This window comes from Helianthus annuus, chromosome 13 (genome assembly GCF_002127325.2).
Source record: "Helianthus annuus cultivar XRQ/B chromosome 13, HanXRQr2.0-SUNRISE, whole genome shotgun sequence".
Classification (NCBI taxonomy): domain Eukaryota; kingdom Viridiplantae; phylum Streptophyta; class Magnoliopsida; order Asterales; family Asteraceae; genus Helianthus; species Helianthus annuus.
In genome coordinates, this window is record NC_035445.2 from 168,468,771 (window position 1) to 168,495,960 (window position 27,190).

At 38.6% G+C, this 27,190-nt stretch overlaps 4 protein-coding genes and 1 long non-coding RNA gene across 6 annotated transcripts; 4 read left to right on the forward strand and 1 right to left on the reverse strand.

Annotated features, from left to right (window-relative positions):
- Positions 1-899: 899 nt before the first annotated feature.
- On the reverse strand, positions 900-3,232 carry LOC118485544. Its single transcript, XR_004876585.1, has 5 exons — positions 3,042-3,232; positions 2,626-2,956; positions 2,481-2,564; positions 2,077-2,312; positions 900-1,094 (listed from the first exon to the last, which is right to left on the reverse strand). It is a non-coding gene; the product is annotated as an uncharacterized LOC118485544 (long non-coding RNA).
- Positions 3,233-5,841: 2,609 nt separating this feature from the next.
- On the forward strand, positions 5,842-6,536 carry LOC118485543. The gene is made up of 2 exons (XM_035981746.1): positions 5,842-6,253; positions 6,345-6,536. The coding sequence occupies exons 1-2, from the start codon at positions 5,969-5,971 to the stop codon at positions 6,441-6,443; spliced, it is 384 nt and encodes a 127-aa protein (XP_035837639.1). The 5' UTR covers positions 5,842-5,968; the 3' UTR covers positions 6,444-6,536.
- A 753-nt stretch (positions 6,537-7,289) lies between these two features.
- Positions 7,290-9,072, forward strand: LOC110930179 (putative disease resistance RPP13-like protein 1). The gene is made up of 2 exons (XM_022173418.1): positions 7,290-7,394; positions 8,458-9,072. The coding sequence occupies exons 1-2, from the start codon at positions 7,290-7,292 to the stop codon at positions 9,070-9,072; spliced, it is 720 nt and encodes a 239-aa protein (XP_022029110.1).
- Positions 9,073-9,151: 79 nt separating this feature from the next.
- On the forward strand, positions 9,152-11,617 carry LOC110930189 (putative disease resistance protein At3g14460). The gene is made up of 2 exons (XM_022173428.1): positions 9,152-10,839; positions 10,906-11,617. Exons 1-2 carry the CDS (start codon positions 9,152-9,154, stop codon positions 11,615-11,617), a joined length of 2,400 nt encoding a protein of 799 aa, XP_022029120.1.
- Positions 11,618-24,431: 12,814 nt separating this feature from the next.
- Positions 24,432-25,698, forward strand: LOC110875971. 2 transcript variants are annotated; one of them, XR_004876584.1, is made up of 4 exons: positions 24,432-24,687; positions 24,776-24,862; positions 25,248-25,464; positions 25,565-25,698. XR_004876584.1 is itself a non-coding variant. In XM_022124161.2 (3 exons), exons 1-3 carry the CDS (start codon positions 24,565-24,567, stop codon positions 25,377-25,379), a joined length of 342 nt encoding a protein of 113 aa, XP_021979853.1. In that variant the 5' UTR covers positions 24,439-24,564; the 3' UTR covers positions 25,380-25,517. The 2 variants fall into 2 exon arrangements, 1 of the variants encoding a protein (XP_021979853.1); XM_022124161.2 differs by lacking the exon at positions 25,565-25,698 and having other exon boundaries at positions 24,439-24,687; positions 25,248-25,517.
- The last annotated feature ends 1,492 nt before the right edge of the window (positions 25,699-27,190 follow it).

Sequence of the window (27,190 nt, forward strand, 5' to 3'; positions counted from 1 at the left end):
GTTACATTACTGAGATTCAAGATAAGGTTGCAACAGAAATCGAAGAAACAACAAAAATGAAAAACAATGTCACAAATGTTGTAGAATTTGCAAACGGTGTGAGTGAAGAAAGCCTAGAAAAGATGCAGTATCTTCATGCAGATTTCAACGGAACTATCGTGCAGCTCCAGTGGTATGCTATCTCAGATATTTAGCAATTTCTCATAACTTACAGGAGAGTCAGAGGCTCATATCGTAACAGGTTGAGCCTACCGAAAGTTCTTTTTGTCTTAAAGTTATAAATTAATTATTATTAATAATTAGCGTCTCTATAGAAGAAGTAATATTTCAATGATAGGCCAATTTTTTTTTTTACGAAAACAATTTCACAGGTTTTAATTTTTTTTATTACACTTTTGGTAACTTTACATCTTATAATATAAATGTGGCAAGCTTCATATGCTGTTGTTTACTAGGATGAAACTTTTAGGTGGAAACAATACACTACAAAGAATTCTGGCAATAGCGGCGACTTTTGTCGCCGCTAATACTTCCAATTGTCGCCGCTAAAAGTATTAGCGGCGACTTGTCGCCGCTAATGAGTCGCCGCTAACGAACCGTTGCTAATGCTTGTCATGTCGCCGCTAATAGTATTTGTCGCCGCTAATTGCTTTAACTTTTTAGCGACGACTTTTGTTTTTGCAACGATTTTTGTGGTCGCTAAAGCCATATATGACACGTCAGCAAATATTAATAGCGACGACAAATGTCGCCGCTAAAAGTCAAAAAAACCAATAAATTCTTTTTTTTTTCTCGCTTAATCCCAGTTTTTGAAAATAACCGAACCTGAAACCTGCTGTTTCTTTTAATTTTCCATACACAAACAATAATTCAAACAATTCTTCAAACAAACCAAGTTTTAAACATAAAACGACAACAAAAGAATTTTGTTTGATTAAGTTAAAGTTTTGAAACCCCTAAGTTCAATACAAAATACATCATTCTCCCTCCTCGTCCGTGTCATTTTCGTTGCCTTTTCTTGATTCCTTCTTATCCATAGCTTTGTAGAGTCGTTCCATAAATCTCGGGTCTTCAAACAATTCGTCAAAGTATTCCTACAAAATAAGATATACATTATTAGTTTAACAATTTAAACCCTTGCCGGAGCGCTTAATATTATTAAAAGGCATAGACTGCTAGTATGGAGTTCGAATGGTTCGTTTTGTTCAAACAATTGTGTGTCCTATATTTACATACATCAAGTATTTACACACATCAAGTATTTACAAACATCTATTAGCCGTAAAACAGTTCGAACTTGTCTAAAACAGATCAGTTTAACCGAAACAGTTCTACAATGATCAGTTTATTTATCAGAGAATCACCAAAATCAGTCCGTAATCAGCAAAAAAATTCTAAATCAACCAAAAGTTCGAAAACATAACACACATTAAAGATTATCAACAACCAGATTCATTAGTAATTCCTTATATTCTTTCATCAACACTGCCATTCAGATTGATATTAAAGCTAACTAGTTCGAAAACTGAAAACTCGAAGTTAATGATTCAAACAGATTATGTGATTCACTTGTAAACAATCGTACGATTTAAAACGCTTAAAATTGTTATCCATTGCAGATTTTGTTTTCATTTTTTCTGAAATTATTACGAGCAAAAATCTTTGTTTTTGTTTCAATTTTCCAGTCGTTCATACAATCTTTAAGTGATCAGATCAATCCGAAATGATTGCAACTTTGTTCGAATCAAAGAAACTAGCCCGGAATCACACTGAAATTCAAACGAATCAGTTCGATATACTCAAACGATACTCCGAAACTAATCAAAATCCATCGAAATAGTCTATAATCACTTAAAACTTTCAAAAATCAGTCCTGAATCAGATATGAATTTATGAAAAACAGATCGAAACAAACAGGATGTTCAAAACATGATCAGAACAGATCAAAATCACGTCAAAACTCAGCTGAAAAAACATTTGGTATTAACAACTTATCATAAATTATAGGGGCCAAAACAGCAATTTACTCTAAAGTCATTATTAATAGAAGTTTAAAAAATAAAAAATTAGTGTTACCTCTGAAAATTGCGGACGTGTCTTCTCCTTCTCATGAGGACTCACGTCACTCGAGGCTGAAGATAAAGAAGGTTTACGCCCGGTCCCCTATAAATTCCGCGCCGAGCACCAAACACCTTTTCAAAAACTTGAACATTACTAATGGCAGGCGCACTACTTTCACCGATTTCACCCTCATCTTCCAAGAATGGGTTATTTTGGGTCCTTTGTCTTTTAAATTCTTCCTTTAATAGGTTCTGTATTTTTCAAAGATAATTGAAAGACAACCCATGAATATAAACGAACTCAATAACTAGCGTGCGGATTGGTCGTTTCGTTACTGTTGAAAGCAACAACACGAATCGACATCCTATTGTGAATATATATATATATATTTAAGAATTATACTTTAAATAAACATTTACAAAATTCTCCTCTTCCAACGGGCTGGCAAAGGTCCCATCGGGTAGAGTGTGAGCATGAGCGTACGTTTCCAAAGCTTCAACATTCTGTCAAAAATTAAAAATTAGATGATATATTGAATAAACATTTATATGTATAAATCATTACCTTTTTAAAAGACCAGCTGCTATATGATGCCGACCCCCCGTGGTTTGCGAACAGTTGCTTTTCACGATTTTTTTTGTTAACTTCACACCTTTTTTTTATATTTCGGATCACCGAAAAGGTCTATAGTCTTCCTCCAATTTTCCACACCCATACCCGTGGGGGGACTGCCCCTTATTGTCTCTAAATTATCATGTCGCTTTCCTAATTCTATAAACTCCTTTTTTGCCATACTCTTCCGGTCTCTGTATCGCTTCATGTAGACCGACCGAATGCCACCCTTAAGCTGACCACGTTCGCAATCCCGCTCAATTTCCTCAAAATTGAAGCGCCGCTAGAAATTAAACAAAATTTAGTTAGTCAACTAAAAAAGAATCATGAACCAAGAACATATAAAATAACTTAAACTAAACATTTACTCTGAGATGTTGTTCCATAGCATTCTTTTCAGCAGCAGAAACATTAGTGTAAGAGTACCTATCAAATGCAAGGTTATCCCACATATAAATCCCCACCTCTCGACTGAACATATCACAAGCGTCACCAACCGGGGTATATGTCGCGAGTCTATCAAAAGGGATTGAAACAAGCCCTCCCATCTTATTCGCTTGCAAAAAAAGCGTGGGCTTTTTAAGAAAAGCGTGGGCTTTTTAAGAAAAGCGCACATAGAGAAAAAAATATAAAAAATATGTTATGCTTTAAAAATAAATAAGATTCCACATATAAAATAAAAAAAAAGCTATTATATATGCCATTTAAGATCATGTAACTAATAGTTAGTAGCAAAAGTTTAGGAGTTATACACACGTAGTGATACCAAAAGTTACTAGGACTTATACAAACGTTTGCGGTTACTAAAACATTTAAACTTTAAAAAGGAAGGGTTTACAGCTGTAAAAAAAACTTTAAATAATTAACATCAAAACAGAAAAGTGCGCCTGCTAGAAAAAAGCCCGCGTTTTTTACTCGTTGCGCCTTGTTCCGGGCGCGCGCCTGAGCACCGTTTTTACAAAAAAAGCCCATATTTGCGCCTAAGCTACCACCAGGCGCTATAGCCTCGCCTCGCTGCGCCCGAGCGCCTAGGCGCGCGCCTTTTGCGCTTTTGACAACTATGTTTGTTACTCTTACTCAATTCATAACTATACGACTTGATATATGTGTGTGTCTTGTAAAGGTCAGCGCAGAAGAAGACGAAATAAGGCTTCAACTTATAAGTGAAATGCCAACGTGACCTTTAAAAGAATCTCACAAGCCGTTTAAAAAAAAAGGAATCTCACAAAAAATCGGTTGTTTTTCGCACAGCCTAGATAATCATCCAAAAAGTTACTATCGTTGACTTTTACAGTTATACTAAACATTAAAAGCGGATCTAAAAATCTTAATTTCTAGTATCAGTTATATAGGAATCATTACATGTTAATTTCTGAAATCAATTATATACGGCCTAACTTTGATGAACATGCTATGATCACTACAAAGAATTCTGGCAATAGCGGCGAGTTTTGTCGCCGCTAATACATTCAATCGTCGCCGCTAAAAGTATTATATAATAAATTTACAAAAATAGTCCCAACTCAACTGGTTGATCTGGTTATCAAATAAATTTACAAAAACAGTCCCTGTAACTAAAAAGTGTTCTAATTATATAGATGGTCCTTGTGGTTTTAAAAGGGTATATTGGTCATTTTACCTAGATTTAACAGAAAAATTAACGTCCATTGCCCTTAGTACCCCAAGTTTTACCAAATCGAAAAGATAGAACCTAAACCAGTTACAAAAAAAAAGTTATTCGATCCAAATGTAATGAGAAAAGATATAGTCGTCGAAGCGTGACATCTACGTCTATTGCAATGAGGTCTTTTGTGGTGCCAAAACTGACTAGTCAAGTCGGGTTGGGTTGGATGTCATGTTAAATGGAATTGAATCACACTAGGTTTGGAACAGCTCTGAGTGCAACTGAGCTGGGTAAAAAAAACGTTTCAAAAAGTATCACTTTTGTTCGGGTTAATTGACTATGAGTATGAAAGGTTGAAAAAATGAAAACAAAACAAACCGGTCAAAACATTAGCCAATTTCATTACTGTCTTCTTTATAATATGTCAATATATCAAATGAACATTATGTTTTCACGCAGATTCGGTAAAAAACATTACCCAATTTCAAGCCGGTCAAACCCAAACCAAACCAGTACCCGATTTCAAACCGGTCAACCCGAGCCTTTCCCCTAAAAAGCCAGATCAGAACCCGAACCTATTTCACCAAAAACCGGGTTTTGACTTTTTCTTTGAGCTAACCCCACAAGGTTTCAACTGAACCAGTTTGAGCCAAAAACCCCATTTGTGCACCTCTACTTCTCCTAATCTAAACTTCTCTTAGGTACCTACTGGAAATACATCTACTGCCATGTATAAATAGCCTAACCCAACCCTTGTGTTCTGAAAAAAAGCCCAACCCAACCCGCACCAAGACCTGCAACCCTAACCATACTTGTATTTGACTAAAAAACAGTCAAACATCATGAAATCAACAACAGATCTACTCAAATTACTAACATAACAACTGAAATTACAAAGAAATTTGAAATGTTCGTACCGTTTTCAAAGGGCGTCGGACAATCAGGCAAGACGAGATGGAGGTGCTATGGCAGATTGAAGGTGGTGAGGCTCTCCGGCAGATTCAAGGTTGTCCTCCAGGGGTGTGTGAAGATTTCATCTTGGAGGGAAGAGGGAAAAATGCCGCTAAAACAGATGTGAGCCTTTTTACACATGTTTTATGTAGGGATAAACCCTAGCCCTTCGATTAGTTCAGTAAAGAACGGCCCAGATCAATTGTAAATCCCTTGTCCCGGATTAAGATTTTTAGCGGCGACCTTTTAGATGTCGCCGCTAAAAGTGTCGCCGCTAAAAGTGGTAATTTCTTGTAGTGATACCATCAGACGCCAGATTTTTATGCTTTGCGGGGTGATGATGTATCTATTGGTTATGATGTGAAGAAAGGAGATTACCATACCTTATCAGCCATATGCAATAGGCAGGGTCAAGTTTGATGCATTCGAACCGGAAAGTTGGTTTCATCACATTGTTGCTTTCATCCACAAAGCTTCTTTAAGTTTTTACAGGTTAGTAAAAATACAACCCATATTGATCATTCCTTTTCCGTTCAGATCATGTAACTGAACCATTGATTTGTAAAATTTTATGTGGTCTTGTTTAACAGTCAACCTTCAAGTTATGTCATATGACCGAAGCAAAAGTTTTGACATGAATTTGTTTGGCTCAAGAATTTGCGTATGTGCAGATGAAGATCTTTACTTCTGTTTAGTTAAGTTATTTCATTTTCAAGGTGAATGAAAACAAAAGTGCAAATGCTTAATCTTCACATTGATGGTGATACAGAGTTGATCCATGATCTAGCATACTCGTATTTGGTGCAATTAGACACACGGAAGTGGATTGGAAAATGGTTCATGCTAAAAAAAGGATTAACTTTCAGTACGTTTGAAGTTATATGGGGGATAAGTAATGGACATAAACGTCTCAACGAGTCACACGCATGGACAAATGCTATAGGCGGGTTTTCCAAAATCTCGGCACCCAATTTCGTCATCCAGAGCTCCAATTTTGAAGCCAAGGTTGTCCCCAATTTTAGCAGTTTCAATTAATTTCGTCTGCTTGTAAAAAACGGCTGGATTTTTTAACTAGATATTTATTTGTTGTTTTTAGGCTGTTAATTTCAAGGAACCCTTGGAGCGGTTACAAGTTGTGTCTGATGGCACTTGGCATTCATGGGCTAAGTTACGCACGTCTGATTGGAACTTATAACCAATAAAGAATTAATGGAACTTGCCTTTGATGTCAAGTTACCATCTGATGAAGATTAAAAGAACTTACTGAAGCAAGTTACCTCTAGTGAAGATTGATGAAGTCTCGCTAATGAAGAAGAGATGCCATGTATTACCTATCATTTGACGAAGACAGTCTGTTGAGAGGATGTTAGACGTAATTGTCACTTGTCAATTCCGTAGAGCTTAACAAGATAACAAAAACATGAGTCCGCATTGAATTTATTATCACTTGGCCCCATAGCTTATCGTGTCAAGCAGTTGAGTATGAATTCGGTGCTTAAACTTATGTGTGCAAACTTCAGAGGAAATTTGCAAGCCACCCAACCTAACATATCTAGGAAATGGTCTGTAAAATTTGTGACTAGTTTTACATGATGTATCGAAACATTTGATTTTGATTAATACCTTGTGCTCAAAAGAATTGTTCTTCTACACTTGTTTATTGCTATGTTCAATCCATTTTCTGATTTTATTAAAAATCGACGCTACATACACACTAAGGCATGAAGAAAAAAATGAAGTCGATTGAACCGATAGCATGAAAGCAGTAAAACAAGTTGAAAAAAGTCAAAGTCAGTGTAAGAGTTTTTATGCTCCCTCAGTTCAGCAAGAATGTATTGCCTATCAAAATGATGCATAAATTATAAACTAAAAAAATATTTAACTTATAAAAGCTTAGATAGAGTGAAATGGCAAGCATGCATGTTCTCCAAACCCCCACAACTGAATTTATATATATATATATATATAAAATTCATCTTTAGATAACTGAAAATTTTTCTGAATTACACTTGTTAAACAAACAGAAAGTGGCTATACACCAATGGAGGCCAGAAACGGGTTGGTTAAAACCGGTCAAAGGGATAATGTTTTGACCAAGAAATATTCTAATTTATTCAGATATACATGTAAGCCCATTTGTTATCGAGTAATTGCTAATTTCTTTATATGGGTTCTCAAATAAGAAGCCAGCTTAACTAACTTTTTTTAGTGGTATGGTTAAAAAAAATGAATTTGTTTCTTACTTCAAATTCCAGATTATCTAAGGTCTAACTAAAAAACAATGGTTAACAAATTATGCCCTTTCTTATAAAGTTCTAATGCGGTAGTGTCAATTACATCAATGATTTAGATATGAATAGAACAAAATACCCAAATCCATCATCTGATGTTCTAAACAAATTAACAACCTGAGATCCGCTCCAAAACGCCACATAGTTACACACTGAAAACAGTCATTTCAAAAATTGCAACAAAAAGAGGCATCTTTCATTGAGGCATTAAACCAAACATCTGGTGTGCATGCAAACTCAATAGCTAAAATCCCTTCCAAAACAAGCAAAAACAAAACCAACAAACATACAAGAGCGCAACATACATTCCCAATTTCACATCTGCGTAAAAAACCCTACGGACCGAACACAAAAAAATGCTCTAGTAACTAAATCAACGGCAAAAAAAAACGAACAAGAAAACACTAGTCACAAATAGCAGAAAATTACAACAAAAAACAAACCCACAAAGGGGGCAACGATTGAAATCAAAAAAGCAACTAAAACGGAGGCATAAATTACTTTTTGGGAGCGTGATTTTGGGGAAAAGTGGTGGTTCGAACACACGCACCTGATGTGATCATGTGAAGAACAATTGCCAGCGGCCCACTGTGATTGTTTTTCAAAATGCGTACTGTATTTGGGCTGCTGGTTTGAGCCCAACAACAACTATCTATCATAGGCAAATGGCCCGTTTTCAGCTCATGTAGGCCCAAATTGTATCAGGTATGGGAGAATATACACGGAGATTATCGCTACAAGTTAACTAACAATGGACTTTTATAGTTTTATATAGGATGCTTAAATAAAATTACAAAATTCACTATTTAAGCATTTTGATATATTAAGAATATACTTTATATATATGTTAGTGTCATAAATCATTATTAATGGAGATTTTAATACCATTATTACTCTCACTTATATTGAAAACTTAAGGAAAAACGGTTTCTACTAGTACTAGATGATGTGTGGCATGAAAACTATGACGATTGGGAAACCCTAGTGCTCCCATTTCATTCAGGGGCTCGTGGAAGTAAGGTAATCATGACATCTCGCAAGGAGCAATTGCTTAAGATGCTAGGTTTTGATAATCTAGACCATCTTGAGACTTTGCCATCTGAAGATGCTCTGTCTTTATTTGCTTTACATGCATTGGGTGTAGACAACTTTGATTCACACCTAACACTCAGACCAACGGGCAAGCATATTGTGGAAAAGTGTGGTCATTTGCCTTTAGCTTTAAAGGCAATTGGTAGGCTATTGAGAACTCAGACAGACGAAGAAAAATGGGATGAGGTGTTGAATAGTAAGATATGGGATTCAAAAAGTGTTGGTGATCTTTCTGCAGATTGGAAGGTGATTTTTCCTGCCCTTATGTTAAGCTACCATGAACTTTCTGCAAATTTGAAGCGGTTGTTTGCATATTGCTCCTTGTTTCCTAAGGACTTTTTGTTTGACAAAAAAGAGTTAGTCCTGTTGTGGCTAGCCGAAGGATTTTTGTACAAATCAAATGCAGCCAACTCACCACTCACCAGAACGCCTTGGTTATGAATATTTTGAAGAATTGTTATCAAGGTCATTTTTTCAACAATCACCAAATGAGGAACTGTTATTTGTGATGCATGACCTGATGAATGATTTGGCCACATTTGTTGCCGGAGAGTTCTTTTCAAGGGATGACAATCGGATGGCGACGGAAGATTTAGCAAGGTACCGCCACATGTCATTTATTCGTGATAAATATGTAGCTTACCACAAGTTTGAGGACTTCAAGAGAGCTAAAGGTTTGAGAACATTGTTGCCGGTAAATGTTGGGGTGGATCAAAGTTGGGACAAATTTTACTTATCCAGCAAGATTTTGGCTGACTTACTTCCTGAGTTACCGTTATTAAGGGTTCTTTGTTTGAGTCGTTTTATTATAAGTGAGGTACCGAATTCCATTGGTAGTTTGAAGCACCTGAGGTATCTTAATCTATCTCATACAAATATTCAAGAGTTGCCTGACAATCTTTATAATTTGCAGACATTGATAGTTTCTGGATGTAAAAGTCTGACCAATTTGCCTAAAAGCTTCTTTAAACTCAAAAGGCCGAGGCATTTTGACATAAGAAATACTCCACTTTTGAAGAAGTTGCCTTTGGGAATTGGTGAGTTGAAAAGCCTACAGACTCTCACTAGGATCATCATTGGAGGAAACAGTGGCTTTGCAATAACCGAGCTTAAGGGATTAAAGGATTTGCACGGGGAAATTTCCATCGAGGGTTTGAACAAAGTGCAAAGCTCAATACATGCACGTCAAGCAAACTTATATTTAAAAGAGATTAGCAAGTTAGAGTTGAAATGGGATGATGGTTCTGGAAGTGAAACACTTGAGACAGAGGTTCTCAATGAGCTAAAGCCCAGAAATGATAAGTTGAAAATGCTTGAGGTTGAGTGTTATGAAGGAATAGAGTTTCCAAATTGGGTTGGGGATCCGTCTTTTAATCGGTTGGTTCACGTGTCGCTACGCACTTGTAGGAAATGTACATCTATACCGCCACTTGGGCGACTACCTTCACTTGAAATTCTAAGGTTTGAAGATATGTCGAGTTGGGAGGTATGGTCAACCAATGGTGAGGTAATGTTTCCATGCCTTCGAGAACTTCAAATAAAAAAATGTCCCAATTTGATTGATGTCTCACTTGAAGCATTACCTTCACTAAGAGTATTAACAATAATTGAATGTTGTGAAAGTGTGCTGAGAAGTCTGGTTCAAGCAGCCTCATCAACCACTAAATTGAAAATAAGATCAATTTTAGGGCTTACGGATGAGGTGTGGAGAGGTGTTATAGAGTATCTTGGGGCGGTTGAAGAACTAAGCATACAACATTGTGATGAAATAAGATACATGTGGGAATCAAATACAGAGGCAAGTAAAGTTCTTGTATATTTAAAGGAATTGAAGGTATCTGAATGTAAAAAATTGGTGAGTTTAGGAGAGAAAGAGGAAGATGAGGATAACATTGGGAGCAACCTCCTATCATCTCTTAGGATTTTGGATGTAAAGGAATGTAAGAGTATGGAGCTTTTGTGTTGTCCAAATAGCATTGAGAGATTAGTTATCGAATGGTGTAGTTCAGTTAGACACGTCTCCTTCCCAAGAACAACAACAACAGGTGGAGGAGGGGAAAATCTCAAGTCACTTACTATACATGTATGTGAAAATCTGAAATCAATAAATCAATTGAGTAACTCCACTCACCTCACCTCTTTGTCAATAACTTATTGTCAAAACATGGAGTTATTTTTTGATCTTCATCAGCTATCAAATCTCACCTCGTTGTATATACAAGGTTGTAAAAGCACAGGGTCATTTCCTGATTTTGAGCTATCAAATCTCACCAGGTTGTTTATATCAGGTTGTGAAAGCATAGAGTCATTTCCTAACCTCCAGCTGCCAAATCTCGCACATCTGGGCATAACAGGTTGCAAAAACATGAAGGCATTTGGCAACCTGCAGCTACCAAATCTAATCAGTTGGTGGATAGAAGATTGTGAAAATCTGGAGTCATTTCCTGACCTTCAGCTATCCAATCTCACCATGTTACAACATATGCGTATCACAACATGTCCAATGACTGATGCTTCCTTTCCTCGTGGGCTTTGGCCTCCCAAATTGGTTACACTTGAAGTAGGGGGGTTGAAAAAGCCCATCTCAGAATGGGGCAATCAGAATTTCCCAGCTTCCCTTGTTCACCTAACATTACATAATGAACCAGATGTGAGGAATTTTAGTCAATTGTCCCACCTTTTCCCTCCTTCTCTTACTAGTCTGCACATAGGAAAATTTGATAAACTAGAATCACTTTCAACGGGACTCCAACACCTCACATCCCTTCAACATCTCACCATTTACAACTGCCCAAAGGTGAACGATCTACCAGAGACGTTGTTACCTTCGCTTTTGAGTTTAAGAATACCTTTTGGATGCCCAAAATTGAAAGAAAGGTGTGAAGGAAGAGGCTCCCACTACTGGCCCCGAATCTCTCATATCCCCAAAATCGAAATAGACTTAGGGTACTTTTATACTGAAGACCCTCTAATTTCCATATGGTAAACTGGCTTGTCTTATGCGTGTTTGATAAACTGGAGTCCAACTCCTCACATCCCTTCAACATCTCTCCTTTAACAAATGTCCAAAGTTGAACGATCTACCAGAGACGCAGAGACGCTGTTACCTTCACTTTTGAATTTGAGAATATATAATGAATGCCCTAAATTGAAAGAAAGGTGCAACAGAAGAGGCTCCCACTACTAGCCCCTCATCTCTCATATCCCCTGCATCGACATAAGATAAAAGACTAATAAAGGTAGTTGTTAATTAAATAACAATTATTTCTTACATGGAAATTATTGCTAGTCGTTGTTTCAAACAAACAACCCTTACATTCTTCTTGTTTCTTCTGCAGTCATTGTAAAGAGATTTCCTGCCCTGAATACCCAATCACCAGAGGATAAACGACATCGTACCCCCATCTTCACATCCTATCGGATTTCTAAACCCATCACAGCCAATGGCATCATTGACGGTCATTGAACCACTGCTCACACCCTCAGGTAACAATTTAGTCACACCCTAATTATTTATTTTGGGCTCCTGGTTTCTTTCTAGTTTGGGCCTGGCCCAGTACTGTTCTAATGTTGGAACTTGGAAGCCCAACTGGTTTGCATTTAAGGAATGTTATTACGCCCAACTGGTCCCATCTATAGAATATAGTAGAGGTGTACATTTGTTCTTTTTTATTCAGCAAAACCGGCTCAGTTTGGCCAGGTTGTTTGGTTAAAACCGGTTTGAGTCAAAATCGGTTGGGTTGTAATCCAGTTATGAAAGAAAATATTTGATCCTATATATACTAATCGGTTTGGGTCGCGTTGAAATTGTTTCGCTTTTTTAAACCTCTAGTTTCCTAATATTATACCGGTTTTTCAAACAGGTTCGAGTTGGTTTTTGTAACAAGAATAGGAACAAATGTTGGTGCACTTGTGTCTGTACTTTGTCTGTATTCGGTCTGTACATAAACGATGTCCTTGGTAGTCTGTAAGTTGACCAAGTCAACTATCCTCCTAGTTTGACTTGGACAACTGTTGAAAGATGTTCTGATCGAAGGATAGCCTCGAAGGATACACCTGATCCTTCGAGGTGATCGAAAGATATGGTTCGACCATGGTTCGACCATTAGACCTCGAAGGATGATCCTTCGAGGTCCATGCTGATCTTTCGTGTGAACTATGATCGATAGATGATCCTTCGGACCATCTATCAGATCCTTCGATCCAGACCTGCTGAGCTGGGTATATATACCCATGCATGTGTTGAGTTTCGGTAGACAGACAGAAGACAGAAAGAATACACACACACAGGCTGAGAGCATTCTGTCCAAACTCACACACACACTTTAGAGAGTTTATAGAACATTTCTGTAAACATTGAGCTTGTAACCGAACCCTCATTGCATTAATACAAGTTGTGTTAATCGGTGAACTTGTGTGTTTGTTTCTCTACTTGCTACTAACTCGGTTTGCTTGCTAGCTTGGATTCCGCACTCGCTAGTAGGTTTGTATAACAAGGTTTAGGTTCGTCATCCTCCGCGAAACAGGGACCTACAAGTGGTATCAGAGCCTCGCTCTTTACCTTGTTTAAAACCGGGTTTTTACAAGTTTTGGTGTGTTGAAACACTTGGTTTTTGCACCTGTTTTTACTTGGTTTCTTGTATTTTCTTTGAGTAAAAACGTGTCTAAACTAACCGGGAGTGTTTAAAGTGGGGTTGGGTAACTTGAAAAATTGTTTCAAGTGATTTTGAATTTTCCGGCCATATTCCGGTTAAAAATTCCGGTGACTGGTGTTGAAGATAAGGTTGCCATTTTTGGGCATTATTTTTGAAAGTCAAAAAGTAGGTGAAGATTTGTGTGCAGAACATACCTTTCTGCCGAAAGTACTTCACCAACCCATCACCTTTTTCACCAACCTATCACATCAGATCTGTCTGTGTCAGAGGTCTCGAAAGATATCTTTCGACATCGAAAGACTATCCTTCGACATCTGTCGATCAAGGAAGGTTCGAAAGATTGTTATCCTTCGACCCATCCTTCGGAGTCTGAGTCATATCCTTCGAGAAAGGAATCTAATCGAAAGACAAGTGTCCGAAAGATAAGGATCTATCGTATTGGTGAATCTTTCGAGATCTGTTGTTCGAAAGATAAGGATTTAGCTCGAAAGATAAGGATCTTTCAAAGGAGAATCCTTCGAGCTCTTGAATCTTTCGAAATCATTGTTCGAGAGTCAACAGTAATCTTTCGAATACTGTTGATCCTTCGAACAAGATTGTATCTTTCGATTGTGGTCTGTTTATAGTTAACAAGTTTCTGTGATTTCAGATCTTTCGACCAGGATCTTTCGGTTGTGTTATCTTTCGGATCATTCTTACTTAGCATTTATTTTGCTCATCTATCATGAATCCGAGTTGGTGGGGAAGTCCGGCTCCAGACAGTGGAAAATACATGAATACCAGTCAATCTCCATCATGGGCCGAATCTCCGGTATCTACATCCTCACAAACAAATGCCACTCAAGCTGGTCAATGGGCGTTTGTTTCAAATCAAACTCCGAGTATTCAAAGTCTTCTTCTAAGCGAAAGTGAAACCGGAAGTTTGAACAGGCCTCCAAAGTTGATGCATCTTAATGAATATCCGGGATGGGTTGATCGCTTTCATACATACATTCTTGGTCAAAATACAGAGTTATGGTTGCGGTTTACTACGGAATTCGATCAAACTATCGAGGTTGCTGCTTCTTCTACAGCTACATTTGCCGATCTTCCTGAGGATCAAAAGAAGACGTATGATTTAGAAAAGAAAGCATACGCTATTCTTACTCAAGCACTGAGCAAGGATATTTATCATCAGTTCGTCAGTTTCAAGACTACGAAGAAGCTGTGGGATGCATTGAAGACAAGAGGAGTAGGTAATGAAGCCACACGTCAACTACGACGAGATCAACTGAAGAAAGAATTCGATGGCTTCACATGTATGGATAAGGAGTCCTTGGGAGATATGACAAGCCGTTTCTATCACCTGCTTACTGAGCTGACAAACTTTGAAGTCACAACGACTCCAACAGAGGTGGTAAAGAAGTTTGCTGATGCATTGCCTCCTCAATGGAATAACTTCCTGGAAATCTTGAAGTACAACGGAACGTTGAAAACTACAAATATCAACGATTTCGTGCAGCTTCTGGAAAACAAGGATCAGGAAGAAACGTTGAAGGCAAAGCGAGTTGCAGTGCCACAGAATCCAGAGATGTATTATGGCACCTCCACTACTTCATCTGCAAAAGCCGGTTCACATGCTCCACTTCAAACGGCGTTTGTCACAAGCACGGATATGTATGGCAATCCAGTGCAAGTTCCTGTGAAGCCGCCTCCAACCACAGATCTGTATGGAAATCCAATACAACCACCTCCTCCTCCTCCTGTTCAACAACCACAATATGCGTGTTATGGAGGAACATCATCTGCAGGTCAACCATCAAAGTCTAGTACCGTTCAGCTCGACACGTCAAGTTTCTCTAAAATCAGTGTAGAAGTAGCCAAGGAACACATGGAGCTGCTTAACACTGTGGTGAGCGCGTACTGTGGGTTGATAGAAGGTCAGATTGGAAACATTAATCTGACACAAGAAGATTACAGGCAGATTGATAAGGAAGAGATGGACTTGATGGATATCAAGTGGGCCTTTGCGAGTGCTGTGAGAAGAGCAAAGGATTGGATGGAAAGTACTGGCAGAACCAGCTTGGAAAGTAAGCGAGACACCAAGTATGGGTTCGATAAGCAGGCTGTTAAGTGCTTCAACTGTGGTGAACGGGGCCACTTTAAAAGGGAATGTACAAAGCCAGCACAGCACGGGAATCAAAATCCCTTCAGAAACCGAGGCAATCAGCAGAATCAGAACAGAAACACTGAGCGGTCATTGGTGCCTACAAACAACCAAACCAACCGAGCACTTGCAGTTCAGGTGGATGAAGGTTGTGACTGGTCAATCCAGTTGGGTGCTGATGCTCCTGATGAAACAGCATGTTTTGCTCAGGTTGTGAAGAAGTTAGTTCACACCAGTGGTGGAGAATCTTCTGCCAGTGGTGGTGAATCATCTGAAGATGAAGATTCGTCTGGTTACAGTGGAAGTGTTGATGAAGAATCATCCAATTCTGGTGATGATCATGTGGGTGAGACATCTAATGTTTCGGATGATGTTGATTTTGATGAACTTTTGGAGGAAGCTGCAGCGGAAACTCAAAGAAGATCTATTCTGGTGGATCAAGCTGCTTATACTTCGTCTTCTCTCCATTCAGCCTTTATGGCTAATGTCGACGGTTCGTCAAGTCAGGTATGTGTCGATGAACCCACTGCTGTTAACTGTGATGAGTGTACTAGACTGCATACTAGATGTGCTGAAATGGAGAAAAGTATGTCTGAGTTGCAAGGCAAACATGATGCTTTACAAGCTAGTTTGTTTGACTTGCAAGACAAACATACTACTGTGAATGAGAATTTGAGCAACTTGCAAAGTAAGCATGACGCTTTGCAAGAAAAATATGATGTGACCTTTCTCCACAATCAGAAATTGACTGTGGATCTCTCAAAATGCACAGAAGCCAACATGTTTCATGAAAACCATGAAAAAGAATTTAAGTCAATGATTGAAACATTAAAGAAAGATAAAACTGAATTGACAAAAATGGTTTCAAGAAAACAGACGGACATTAATTTGTATATCTCTCGTCTTGAAACTATGCAAAAAGAGATGGCTTGTGTGAAAACCGAAAGTGATGCGATCAAACTCAAGCTAGACAGTTATTTGAGCTCTAGCTATGTGTTAGATCACATCATTGACGTTCAGAAGGAAAAGAAAGATGTCACATGCATAGGCTACAAGAAGTGTCCACCCCCAGTGAGACATAATTATGACGCCATGCCTGATGAAGAGGACAGGGTTTTCTTTGAACCTACTGTGCCTCTAGATGTTAAGGAGTTTGCTGCAGGACTCGGATACCAAAAGGAAGTATCCTCAGATTCAGATGTGTCAGCAGATACATTTGTGAGTGCTGAACAGAATCAAGATCCTCCAGTTGTGATTGAGGATGCTGATTCGTCTGATGATGAATCTGACGATACTGTCCCAGCAAAGTCTGATGCGGTAGCCAAAAATGAGGACATACCTCTTGAGAATCACATTCTATGTGATCCCCCTGTACAAACCGCTAGGACTATTGCAACTGAGTCCTCATCTGCAAAAGAGCCGGAGAGTGTGAATTTGCTGTACACTCTAGTTGGTGATGATAAAATTTACTCAGACAAAGATTTTCCAATTAAGAATGTTAATCAATCCTTAATCTGTAAAGTCTTTGAGAATTCGACGAGTAAGTTCTTGGGAAAGGCAGGACCTAAAGTTACAGTCACACAGTGTCCTCCAATCCCAAAGGCTGAAGTTCGAAAGCAATTTGGCAACAAGAAATTGCCAACAGTGCCAACACAGCAAAATCACACCAAACCCAAAGGTAAAGCACCGACTCCAGTGCAAAAGAAGCCGAATCAAAAGAAGAAGAAAAATGTTAACTTTGTGAAATCGACGGGAACGGACAAAATTGAAAAGTTTGAAAATCAATCTAACTTAGATTTTGTCAAGAAAGCCATTGTCGAGAAAAGAAATGAACCAAGTAGTTCAAAACCTAGTACCTCGGATTCACAAAGTTCAACATCATCGGCTAGACGATCACATGATTCTTCGGGGTTTGTAGAACGAAGATCATGTTTTGAGTGTGGAACCATTGGGCACATTATTAGAAACTGCCCATATCTTCATAAGCTGAAAGGAAAGGTTGATGATCCCCGTGGCAAAACTGACCGTAAGCCAACTGTTTCCACAAAACAAGATCCCCGCCTTGTAAAAGAAAGGGAAAAGAAACAGAAACGCCAACAGGTCAAAAAGATTGAAAAAGCGATTAAAACCGATGTGGTTCAAAAACAATCTGTTGCTGTAAAACCAGAAACTTCTAAAACTTCAAATCATCAAGAAGTTAAAATTTTAAAGAAAAACACTGGTGAAACAAAACAGACTTGGAAACCAAAAACGGTTGTTGAATCAGGGGGACCATCACAATTCACCAACCATCAAAGACAAGAAGTGATTGTCATTGATGAAAATGGAAGACCCAAGACCACAATGGCTTGGGTCCCCATCTCCAACTAATTCATTTGAGTTCATGTGCAGGGTGCTTCAGGAGGAACTATCAGTAGTCATTGGATTGTTGATAGTGGGGCATCCAGGCACATGACAGGCGACATGAAGCTTCTCTACGACGTTAAATCTATTAGAGGAGGTTATGTTGCTTTTGCTGGAGATAAAGGTGGATATATAACGGGTGAAGGAATGATATCTAACGGGATTGTCAGCTTTGACAAGATCAATTATGTGCAACAACTTGATCACAATCTTCTTAGTGTTTCTCAAATTTGTGACAAGAAATTTTCAGTACACTTTGATGCTAATGGATGTTATGTGCTGAAACCCGGCTTCAAAATTCCAAAAGAATGGATTCTCTTGTCGGCTCCAAGGATAAATGATCTGTACGTCCTTGACATGAGCCAGGCTATTACTACGTCTGCACAAGCAACTTGTTTCGTTTCTAAAGCCACAGAAAAAGACACTATCTCTTGGCACAGGCGAATGGGTCACATTCACTTACGCAAAATGAATCATTTGGTTTCAAATGAATTGGTGAATGGTGTTCCCCTCAAAAATTTCCATCTTCAAGACGTCTGTGTTTCGTGCCAGAAAGGAAAGCAAACGAAGAAGAAGCACCCTACAAAGAAGATCAACACAGTGGCAGTTCCTCTTGAACGTTTGCACATGGATTTGTTCGGTCCTGTCAAACACAAGAGTATTCGAGGTGATCAATACTGTCTCGTGGTTACTGATGATTATTCAAGATTTTCTTGGGTTGCGTTCATGGCACACAAGAGTGAAACCTTTTGCATTATCAAAAACTTAATCATTCAGATTGAGAATTTGTATAAGTTGAAGGTTAGGCGGATACGTAGCGACAATGGTACTGAATTTAAGAATCATTCAATGGCGGAGTTCTGCACTTCAAAGGGTATTCTTCATGAGTTTAGTGCAGCCTATACTCCTCAACAGAATGGTGTCGCTGAACGTAAGAACCGCACATTGATCGAGACTGCTAGGACAATGTTGGTAGAGTCACAGTTACCCATTCCATTCTGGACTGAAGCTGTGGCCTCTGCATGCTACACATTGAACAGAGTCCTTACAGTCAAAAGACACAACAAGACCTGCTTTGAGCTTCTTCAAAAACGGAAACCAGATTTGTCCTATCTCGAACCGTTTGGAGCTCCTTGCACGATCATCGATCCTAATGGAAAGTTTGGGGCAAGAGCAATTGATGGATACTTTCTTGGGTATGCCACCCCTAACTTACGAGTCTGGAATCTAGAGACTAAAAGGGTCGAAGAATGGTCTGAGGTCAGAGTACAAAGGCACACCTTGCCAGTCAAAAATCCGGGTCAACCTTGGATGTTTGAGTACGATGACTTTTTCAATTCGATCAATGTTGAAGCCGTTGAAGAAAATGCTGCGGCTAGGATGTTTTTCGAGAGTGACAATGCAACAGTTTCACCGGTGGTTCGTCCAATTCTTGTTAATCAAGAACCATCTTCTTCGGTGAACAATAATACTCTCAACAATGAGGATTTTCATGATGCAAACGAATTGAACGAATCTTCAGAGGATGATGAATTTCTAGATGCAGATCAAGAAGCTCCTACAACAGCAGTTCATGGTACTTCAGAGGGTACTCCTCCAGTGGATACACATAGAACAGCTGAGACTACTGCATCATCCTCTTCGTCAATTCCGGGTCTTGAATTGGTTGTTGATCTTAATCTTAACAACCTGGGTATAAATGTTCCAGTTCCAGATAATCCAGAAACAAGGATTCATAATACCCATCCTCAACAAAACATCATTGGAAATGTGCAAAGTGGCGTACAAACAAGAAACATGTTGCGAAACAACAACAATGCAGGCTTGTATGCAGCTATTCGAGAATCCGGGCAACAAAACGACTGGTCCTTCGCGTGTTATGTCTCACAAGAAGAACCAAGAACGTGGAAAGAAGCATTGAAAGATAGTGCTTGGGTTGAAGCAATGCAGGAAGAACTGCAACAATTCCAGAAGCTGGGTGTCTGGAAACTAGTAGAGAAACCTGCTGGATACAAGAAGATTGGTACCCGTTGGGTTTTCAAATGCAAAAAGGATGACCGCGGAGTTGTTATCCGGAACAAAGCTCGTTTAGTCGTTCAAGGTTTTCGTCAGATTGAAGGGATCGACTACAATGAAGTATATGCACCAGTGGCACGTCTCGAAGCAATTCGAATCTTTCTAGCCTATGCGTCCTTCAAAGGATTCAAGGTCTATCAGATGGACGTGAAAAGTGCATTTTTACATGGTGTGGTTGAAGAAGAGGTGTACGTCGAACAGCCTCCAGGTTTTGAAGATCCTATCCATCCCGATCGGGTTTGGTTGCTCAACAAAGCTCTCTATGGTCTTCATCAAGCACCACGAGCTTGGTATGCAACCTTATCTCACTATCTGCTGGAGAACGGTTTTCGTAGAGGTCTTATCGACTGTACTCTTTTCATCAAGGAACAAGATGGAGATCTTCTTCTGGTACAGGTATACGTTGATGATATTATTTTTGGTTCTACTAATGATGTCTTGTGTAGGGAATTCGAGCGCATCATGCAGGATAAATTCGAGATGAGTGCTATGGGGGAAATGACTTTCTTCTTGGGCCTACAAGTGCAACAAACGGAGTCTGGGATATTCATCCATCAGACTAAATATGTTGGTGACATCTTGAGCCGGTTCCAGATGTCTGATGCAACGCCCATTGGTACCCCATTGCCAACTAATCACGGAATTACTCCAGACTTGAAGGGAGAAGCTGTTAGCCCTTCAATCTATCGCGCTATGATCGGATCTCTTATGTACCTCACAGCATCAAGGCCAGACATAATGTACCCGACGTGCCTGCTTGCCAGATATCAAGTTAATCCGAAGGCCTCACATCTTGCTGCTGTCAAAAGGATTTTTCGTTATTTGAAGGCGTACCCTGACACCGGTCTGTGGTACCCTAGGGATAATAACTTTGAATTGGTAGCTTTCAGTGATTCTGATTTTGGCGGATGCAAAATCGACGGCAAATCCACAACGGCTGGATGTCAGTTTTTAGGAAATCGCCTAGTTACATGGCAGTGCAAGAAGCAGACGTGTGTAGCTACATCAACATGCGAAGCTGAATACATTGCTGCCTCAAGTTGTTGCTCCCAAGTTCTTTGGATTCAACAACAAATGCGGGACTACGGTTTTGAATTCCTAACTACTCCTATTTACGTTGATAATTCTGCTGCTTTAGATATCACTAGAAATCCTGTGCAGCATTCAAAGACCAAACACATCGAAATCAAATATCACTTCATACGTGATTGCTTTGAGAAAAGGCTAATCGATGTTGTTAAGGTCCACACCGATGACCAACGTGCCGACTTATTTACCAAAGCTTTTGAAAAATCTAGATTTGATTTCTTATTATTGGTAAACGGCATTAAGGTCAAGCAAGAGTAAAACCAACATCGGGAAATCATTTTTGTAAATATCTTTGTGTGTTTTTAAATTTATCTTAGTTTATTGATTTTAGGGGGAGTAAATCCAAAAATCGGAAAATACAAAAACATCGAAAAATTCAAAAACCCAAAAACAATAGAAAAACAAAAATGAGTTTCCTGGCAAGCAAAAGAGAAAATGATAGTACATCAGTGGTCTATCCAAACCTCTTTAAACCTTAAATGCAAAACGATAAGCAGCTCTATATAAGATGTATCGGTAGGCTCACAATCATTTTAAAGTGTGCAGGGTGATATAAATCTTAATCGACTGAAGATCAGGTGGGAACCATTCATTGGCATATGGTCTTAGTACCGAAATTTCGTTTGATAGATTGCCGAGGTTCTGAGATATACGGTCTTTATGCTGCTTATCATCTGGGTATCATGGTTGTATCTTTTACCGAAAAATAACGGGGACGCAAGTCTAGATCTTCCATGATACTATACATACGTGTACATATTGCATACTGCATTCGACCTCAATAAGTGATAAACAATCACATGTCCAAATCAAATAAGTGATAAAATATCACATTTATCCGGGTGTCAAGTTCGTCTCTCTGCTGTACGGAAGTACTGACCTGTTCACGGACTTGCACCTGTCCCCTCATGCATACGAAAATCAAGTTCCTCATCAATAAGTGATTATATCACATAGGACTTGTTTTCAAATCAAAATAAGTGAGTATCTCACAATTTATACGGTCAAACAGATGATAATCGGTATACTCACCGGTAAGATGAACTCTCGTGCATACCTTGATACGGGAATGTGTCGTGATGTGGATGAACACCGGTCGGTAAGTATAAATCATACCTTAACGTATCCTCTAAACATGATTACATCTGATAAGTTGAGCTTAAGTGGACAACAATACCGATAATTGTTATAGGATGCTTATCTTAATATTAACTAACTGAACAACAAGAGTGTTTTGGCATGACCGTACACTGATATGATTCTCTTACCCTCGAAACTCGCAAAAAGAATGTCTGTATATATTTATTTACTGCTTAACTTTTATTGTTTTCTTTTAAAACAGTTTCGTCGTTTGGTGCATATCAGCACGACATTAGCGGTGATGTCGTTTGATAACACTCAAAGGATTTTAAATTGTTGTCTTTTAATTTCAAAAATACCAAAAAGATTTTAGGCTTGTTTTAATATAAACTTTATAAAAGCCAAAAAGATTTTCTTTCTACTTTATTTTCGATCGTACGATGTTGGAGCTCGAGTCTTCGTTGCCTGAAACCTGAACGAAAACCGAACTGACTAAATCTTCATAAACGGTCAAAAATTTGCATGTTTGAAAGTTAAAAACTAAAATTGACAAATTTTAAACTTTCAAACTGTCGGACGGTGTTTGATTGAACAATGGTCACATGTGTGTCGTTTGCTTATGATATTCCAAGCAGTTGTTCTCATTACGCGTTTAGATTTCTTGCATGTGCAGATTCTAAAGGCTAGGAGAACATGGTCGATGACAAAGCTTTGGAATGAAGACACGTCGTGAAGGCGCTCAAAAGATAAAGATGATCGAGTAGCCGCTGGCCATCATCAACACCACAAGGATCTCACTTCATAAAGATAAAGTCCATTCACGAGCATAACTCAAGGGGGAGCTTATGTTAAGGGGGAGTTTGTCAACACACTTCCTACATGATACGGATAGTTTGTTGATACACTCTCTGCTTTCAAGACGTGAAGACTTTGAAGATCCTCCGACATTGAATACGTGAAGGACATCAGAGTTTTGAAAACTCGAAGACCCAAGACCGTCGAAGTTCGAGACGAGTCTACAACCATAGAAGATAAAGACAAAGCTACAGCCAAGGGGGAGTTTGTTGGTGCACTTGTGTCTGTACTTTGTCTGTATTCGGTCTGTACATAAACGATGTCCTTGGTAGTCTGTAAGTTGACCAAGTCAACTATCCTCCTAGTTTGACTTGGACAACTGTTGAAAGATGTTCTGATCGAAGGATAGCCTCGAAGGATACACCTGATCCTTCGAGGTGATCGAAAGATATGGTTCGACCATGGTTCGACCATTAGACCTCGAAGGATGATCCTTCGAGGTCCATGCTGATCTTTCGTGTGAACTATGATCGATAGATGATCCTTCGGACCATCTATCAGATCCTTCGATCCAGACCTGCTGAGCTGGGTATATATACCCATGCATGTGTTGAGTTTCGGTAGACAGACAGAAGACAGAAAGAATACACACACAGGCTGAGAGCATTCTGTCCAAACTCACACACACACTTTAGAGAGTTTATAGAACATTTCTGTAAACATTGAGCTTGTAACCGAACCCTCATTGCATTAATACAAGTTGTGTTAATCGGTGAACTTGTGTGTTTGTTTCTCTACTTGCTACTAACTCGGTTTGCTTGCTAGCTTGGATTCCGCACTCGCTAGTAGGTTTGTATAACAAGGTTTGGATTCCGCATTAATACATATTGGCGGTTTGGGTTGTGTTGGAATTAGTGTGGGTCAAACCGATTCAAGGTGTGGTGTCAGGTCGGGTTATCAAAACCCCACTTTTTTTTTTTTTTTTTTTTTTTTTTTGTACATCTACCATATTTGATTTAAATTAAGTAAATAACAATTGTCAATTTCTAAAATTTTACTTAAAAGAGTTTTACTAAACCTAGATAGGATGTATATAATTCTTAAATGTTAATCTGCATAATTTTACAAATATTATGTTGGTCAACAAAAAATAAAAGATTTCTCTAATATAAAAGGTGGGACTGTCAGGAGAAATAAAAAAACCTAGATAGGATGTATATAATTCTTAAATGTTAATCTGCATAATTTTACAAATATTATGTTGGTCAACAAAAAATAAAAGATTTCTCTAATATAAAAGGTGGGACTGTCAGGAGAAATAAAAAAAGGTGGGACTGCCAATGGCCAATAACGTCTAGTAGAGATTATTTGAGGCCAATATCCCTTATTTATATCACCTTGACTTTTGGTTAGATTAATTCAATAGTCTGTTCAAATCAGAGGGGGCTGAATGGATGCTTTTTTTTCTTGAATTGATCATAATTCATGAATTGAGTTACTTCAATGACGCATTTTTAGGAATTCCATTCAAAATATGGCATTTTGTAAAACATGTAAATCAAGCATTTTTCTCATTATCTTAGATCAGAAGTGTCAATTTAGTTGGACAATCGAATCAAATATCATGTATGATACAACTATGTTTTGCAGGTTCCTCTAACCATGACATTGTAAAGGATATTCTGGGTGATGTTGGAACATTCACAGTTGAATGAGAGGCTTTGGGAGTGTAATCTTCAGGAAAATGGTGTAAATCTCGGGCATATGACGACTAAATCAGCAAATAACAATCAAAGCATCAATGACATAAGTGTAAGTTCCTTTTAGTCTACAACATTTGACCATCCCGTTATCATATAACAAGCTGGATTTGATTATTGGTATTCATGATATAACACAGGATTTATTCATGATAGCATGTTGGATTCATTATTCAAAGATGCTTTTGAAGTTGATTTTCACAGCATGTGTGGTTCAAGTGAAAAAGGTCAATCTAAATATAAAAAATTATGTTACACACACACATATAAGTACAAATAACACATTTTGAGTATACTTTTTCAATAATATTATTTGATCCATTTGAGATAACAACATGAACCCTTGTATTATATATAAATGAGTTGAAATTGTCACATCCACAAAATATGAACTACAGTTTGACTCTTGATGTCAAACGGATTATATTTATTTCAAAATTGATTACTACTCTTCTTCATTGTTTTGAGATTAGTTTTATAACTGGTTCCACATCATCTTTAATGGAAAAAAGTTGTTTTTTAACATCCTTTTTATATTTAATTTTAAAAGCAATGGGTTTGGACACTAACATCAAAGATTGTTGTTTAACCCTTGAATTTTTAAAACTGCAGTTAAAGAAAGAAGAAAACCTATCAAGGTTTCTTCAAATCAACAAAACAGATCCAAGATACATCAGAATTGCTGGAAAGGGCACTACGTCTATTGCGTTAACTTGGTTCACTTGCATGCTTCAAACATCCTGAGATTCAAGATAAACTTGCAACAGAAATCAAAGAAACAACAAAAGTGAGAAACAATGCCACAAAAGTTGTAGAATTTGCAAACGCTGTGAGTGAAGAAAGCCTAGAAAAAATGCAAAATCTTCATGCAGATTTCAACGGGTATGCTATCTCAGATATTTAGCAATTTCTAATACTTTGACTTACAGGAGAGTCAGAGGTTCACATCGTACAGGTTAGGCCGACCAAAAGCTCTTTCTGCTTTCCGGTGTAATGATGTATCTGTTGGTTATGAGGTGAAGAAAGGAGATACTGTACGATATCAGCCATATGCAAGGGTTAAGTTTGATGAGTTTGAACCAGAAGATGGTTTCATCACATTGTTTCTTTCATCCAGAAAGCTCCTTTAAGTTTACAGCTTTGTGGGTTAGTAAAACACAACCCATATCGATCATTTCTTTTTCATTCAGATCATGTAACTAAACCCTTGATATGTAAAATTTTATGTGGTCCGGTTTAACAGTCAACCTTCAAGTTATGTCATATGACCAAAGCAAAAGTATTTATCATAAAATGTGTATTGTTTGTTTACGAATTTGACATGATTTACTGTTTTGATGCAGAAAGATAAACTTGGTAATCAGTAATTGTATTACGTATTGAATTGTATAATTACATGGTATATATAAAGACTAGAATAATACATTCTAGACCCTATACAATTAGATACTAATTAAATATGAACTAATGTTTGTCTAATATCCCCCCGCAAGCTAAGGCCGGGGAGCGACTCTTAGCTTGGACCTTAGAAAGAGAAATTTTGGAGAAGGCAAAGGCTTTGTAAAGACATCTGCGATCTGATCATCTGTAGTAATAAACTGAACTGATAGCTGACCCCGAGCCACCTTTTCTCGAACAAAGTGATAATCTACCTCAACATGTTTTGTACGGGCATGGAAGACGGGATTAGCTGATAGATATGTTGCACCCAGATTATCACACCATAATTTAGGGGCAGATCGTGTAGGGACATGTAGCTCACGAAGGAGAGTTTGCAGCCATGTCAATTCAGCAACAGCATCTGCGAGTGCTTTGTATTCGGACTCTGTGGATGACCGAGAGACAGTCTTCTGTTTTCGTGCAGACCATGACACAAGGTTCGAACCCAAATAGATAGCATAGCCCCCCGTGGAACGACGGTCATCCGGACACCCGGCCCAGTCCGCATCCGAGAAGGCCGAGAGATTGGGATGTGTGGAGTCCGCATAGGCATGTAACGCTGACTCGGAGTGCTGTTGTATGAGAAGCCCGTGGGAGATAGAACCTTTTAGATAGCGCAAGATACGTTTGACAGCGGACCAGTGATTTTCGGTGGGAGAATGCATAAATTGGCATACTTTGTTAACCGCATAGGCAATGTCAGGTCTTGACAAGGTGGCATATTGAAGGCCACCAACGAGCTGTCGATATTTTGCGGGGTTGTCAAATGGTGGGCTGTCTCCCAAGGCTAAGTTAGCCGTTGTGGCGATAGGAGACGAAACAGGTTTGGCATCGGATAGGCCTGCTTTCTGTAACAGCTCAGAGATGTATTTCTGTTGTGACAGTACAATGTCCGTGCCTTTGGAGGCAACCTCAATACCCAAGAAATAAGATAGACGACCCATGTCTTGTACGGGAAAAACGCGGCTCAGGTGATGAATGACAGAGTCAATAGCCTGTGGATCATTACCTGTCAAAATTATATCATCAACATAGACAAGCATGTAGAGTAGTGTGCGCCCTGATGAGAGAATAAATAAGGAAGGGTCGGTCTTAGAACCATGAAACCCAAGCTT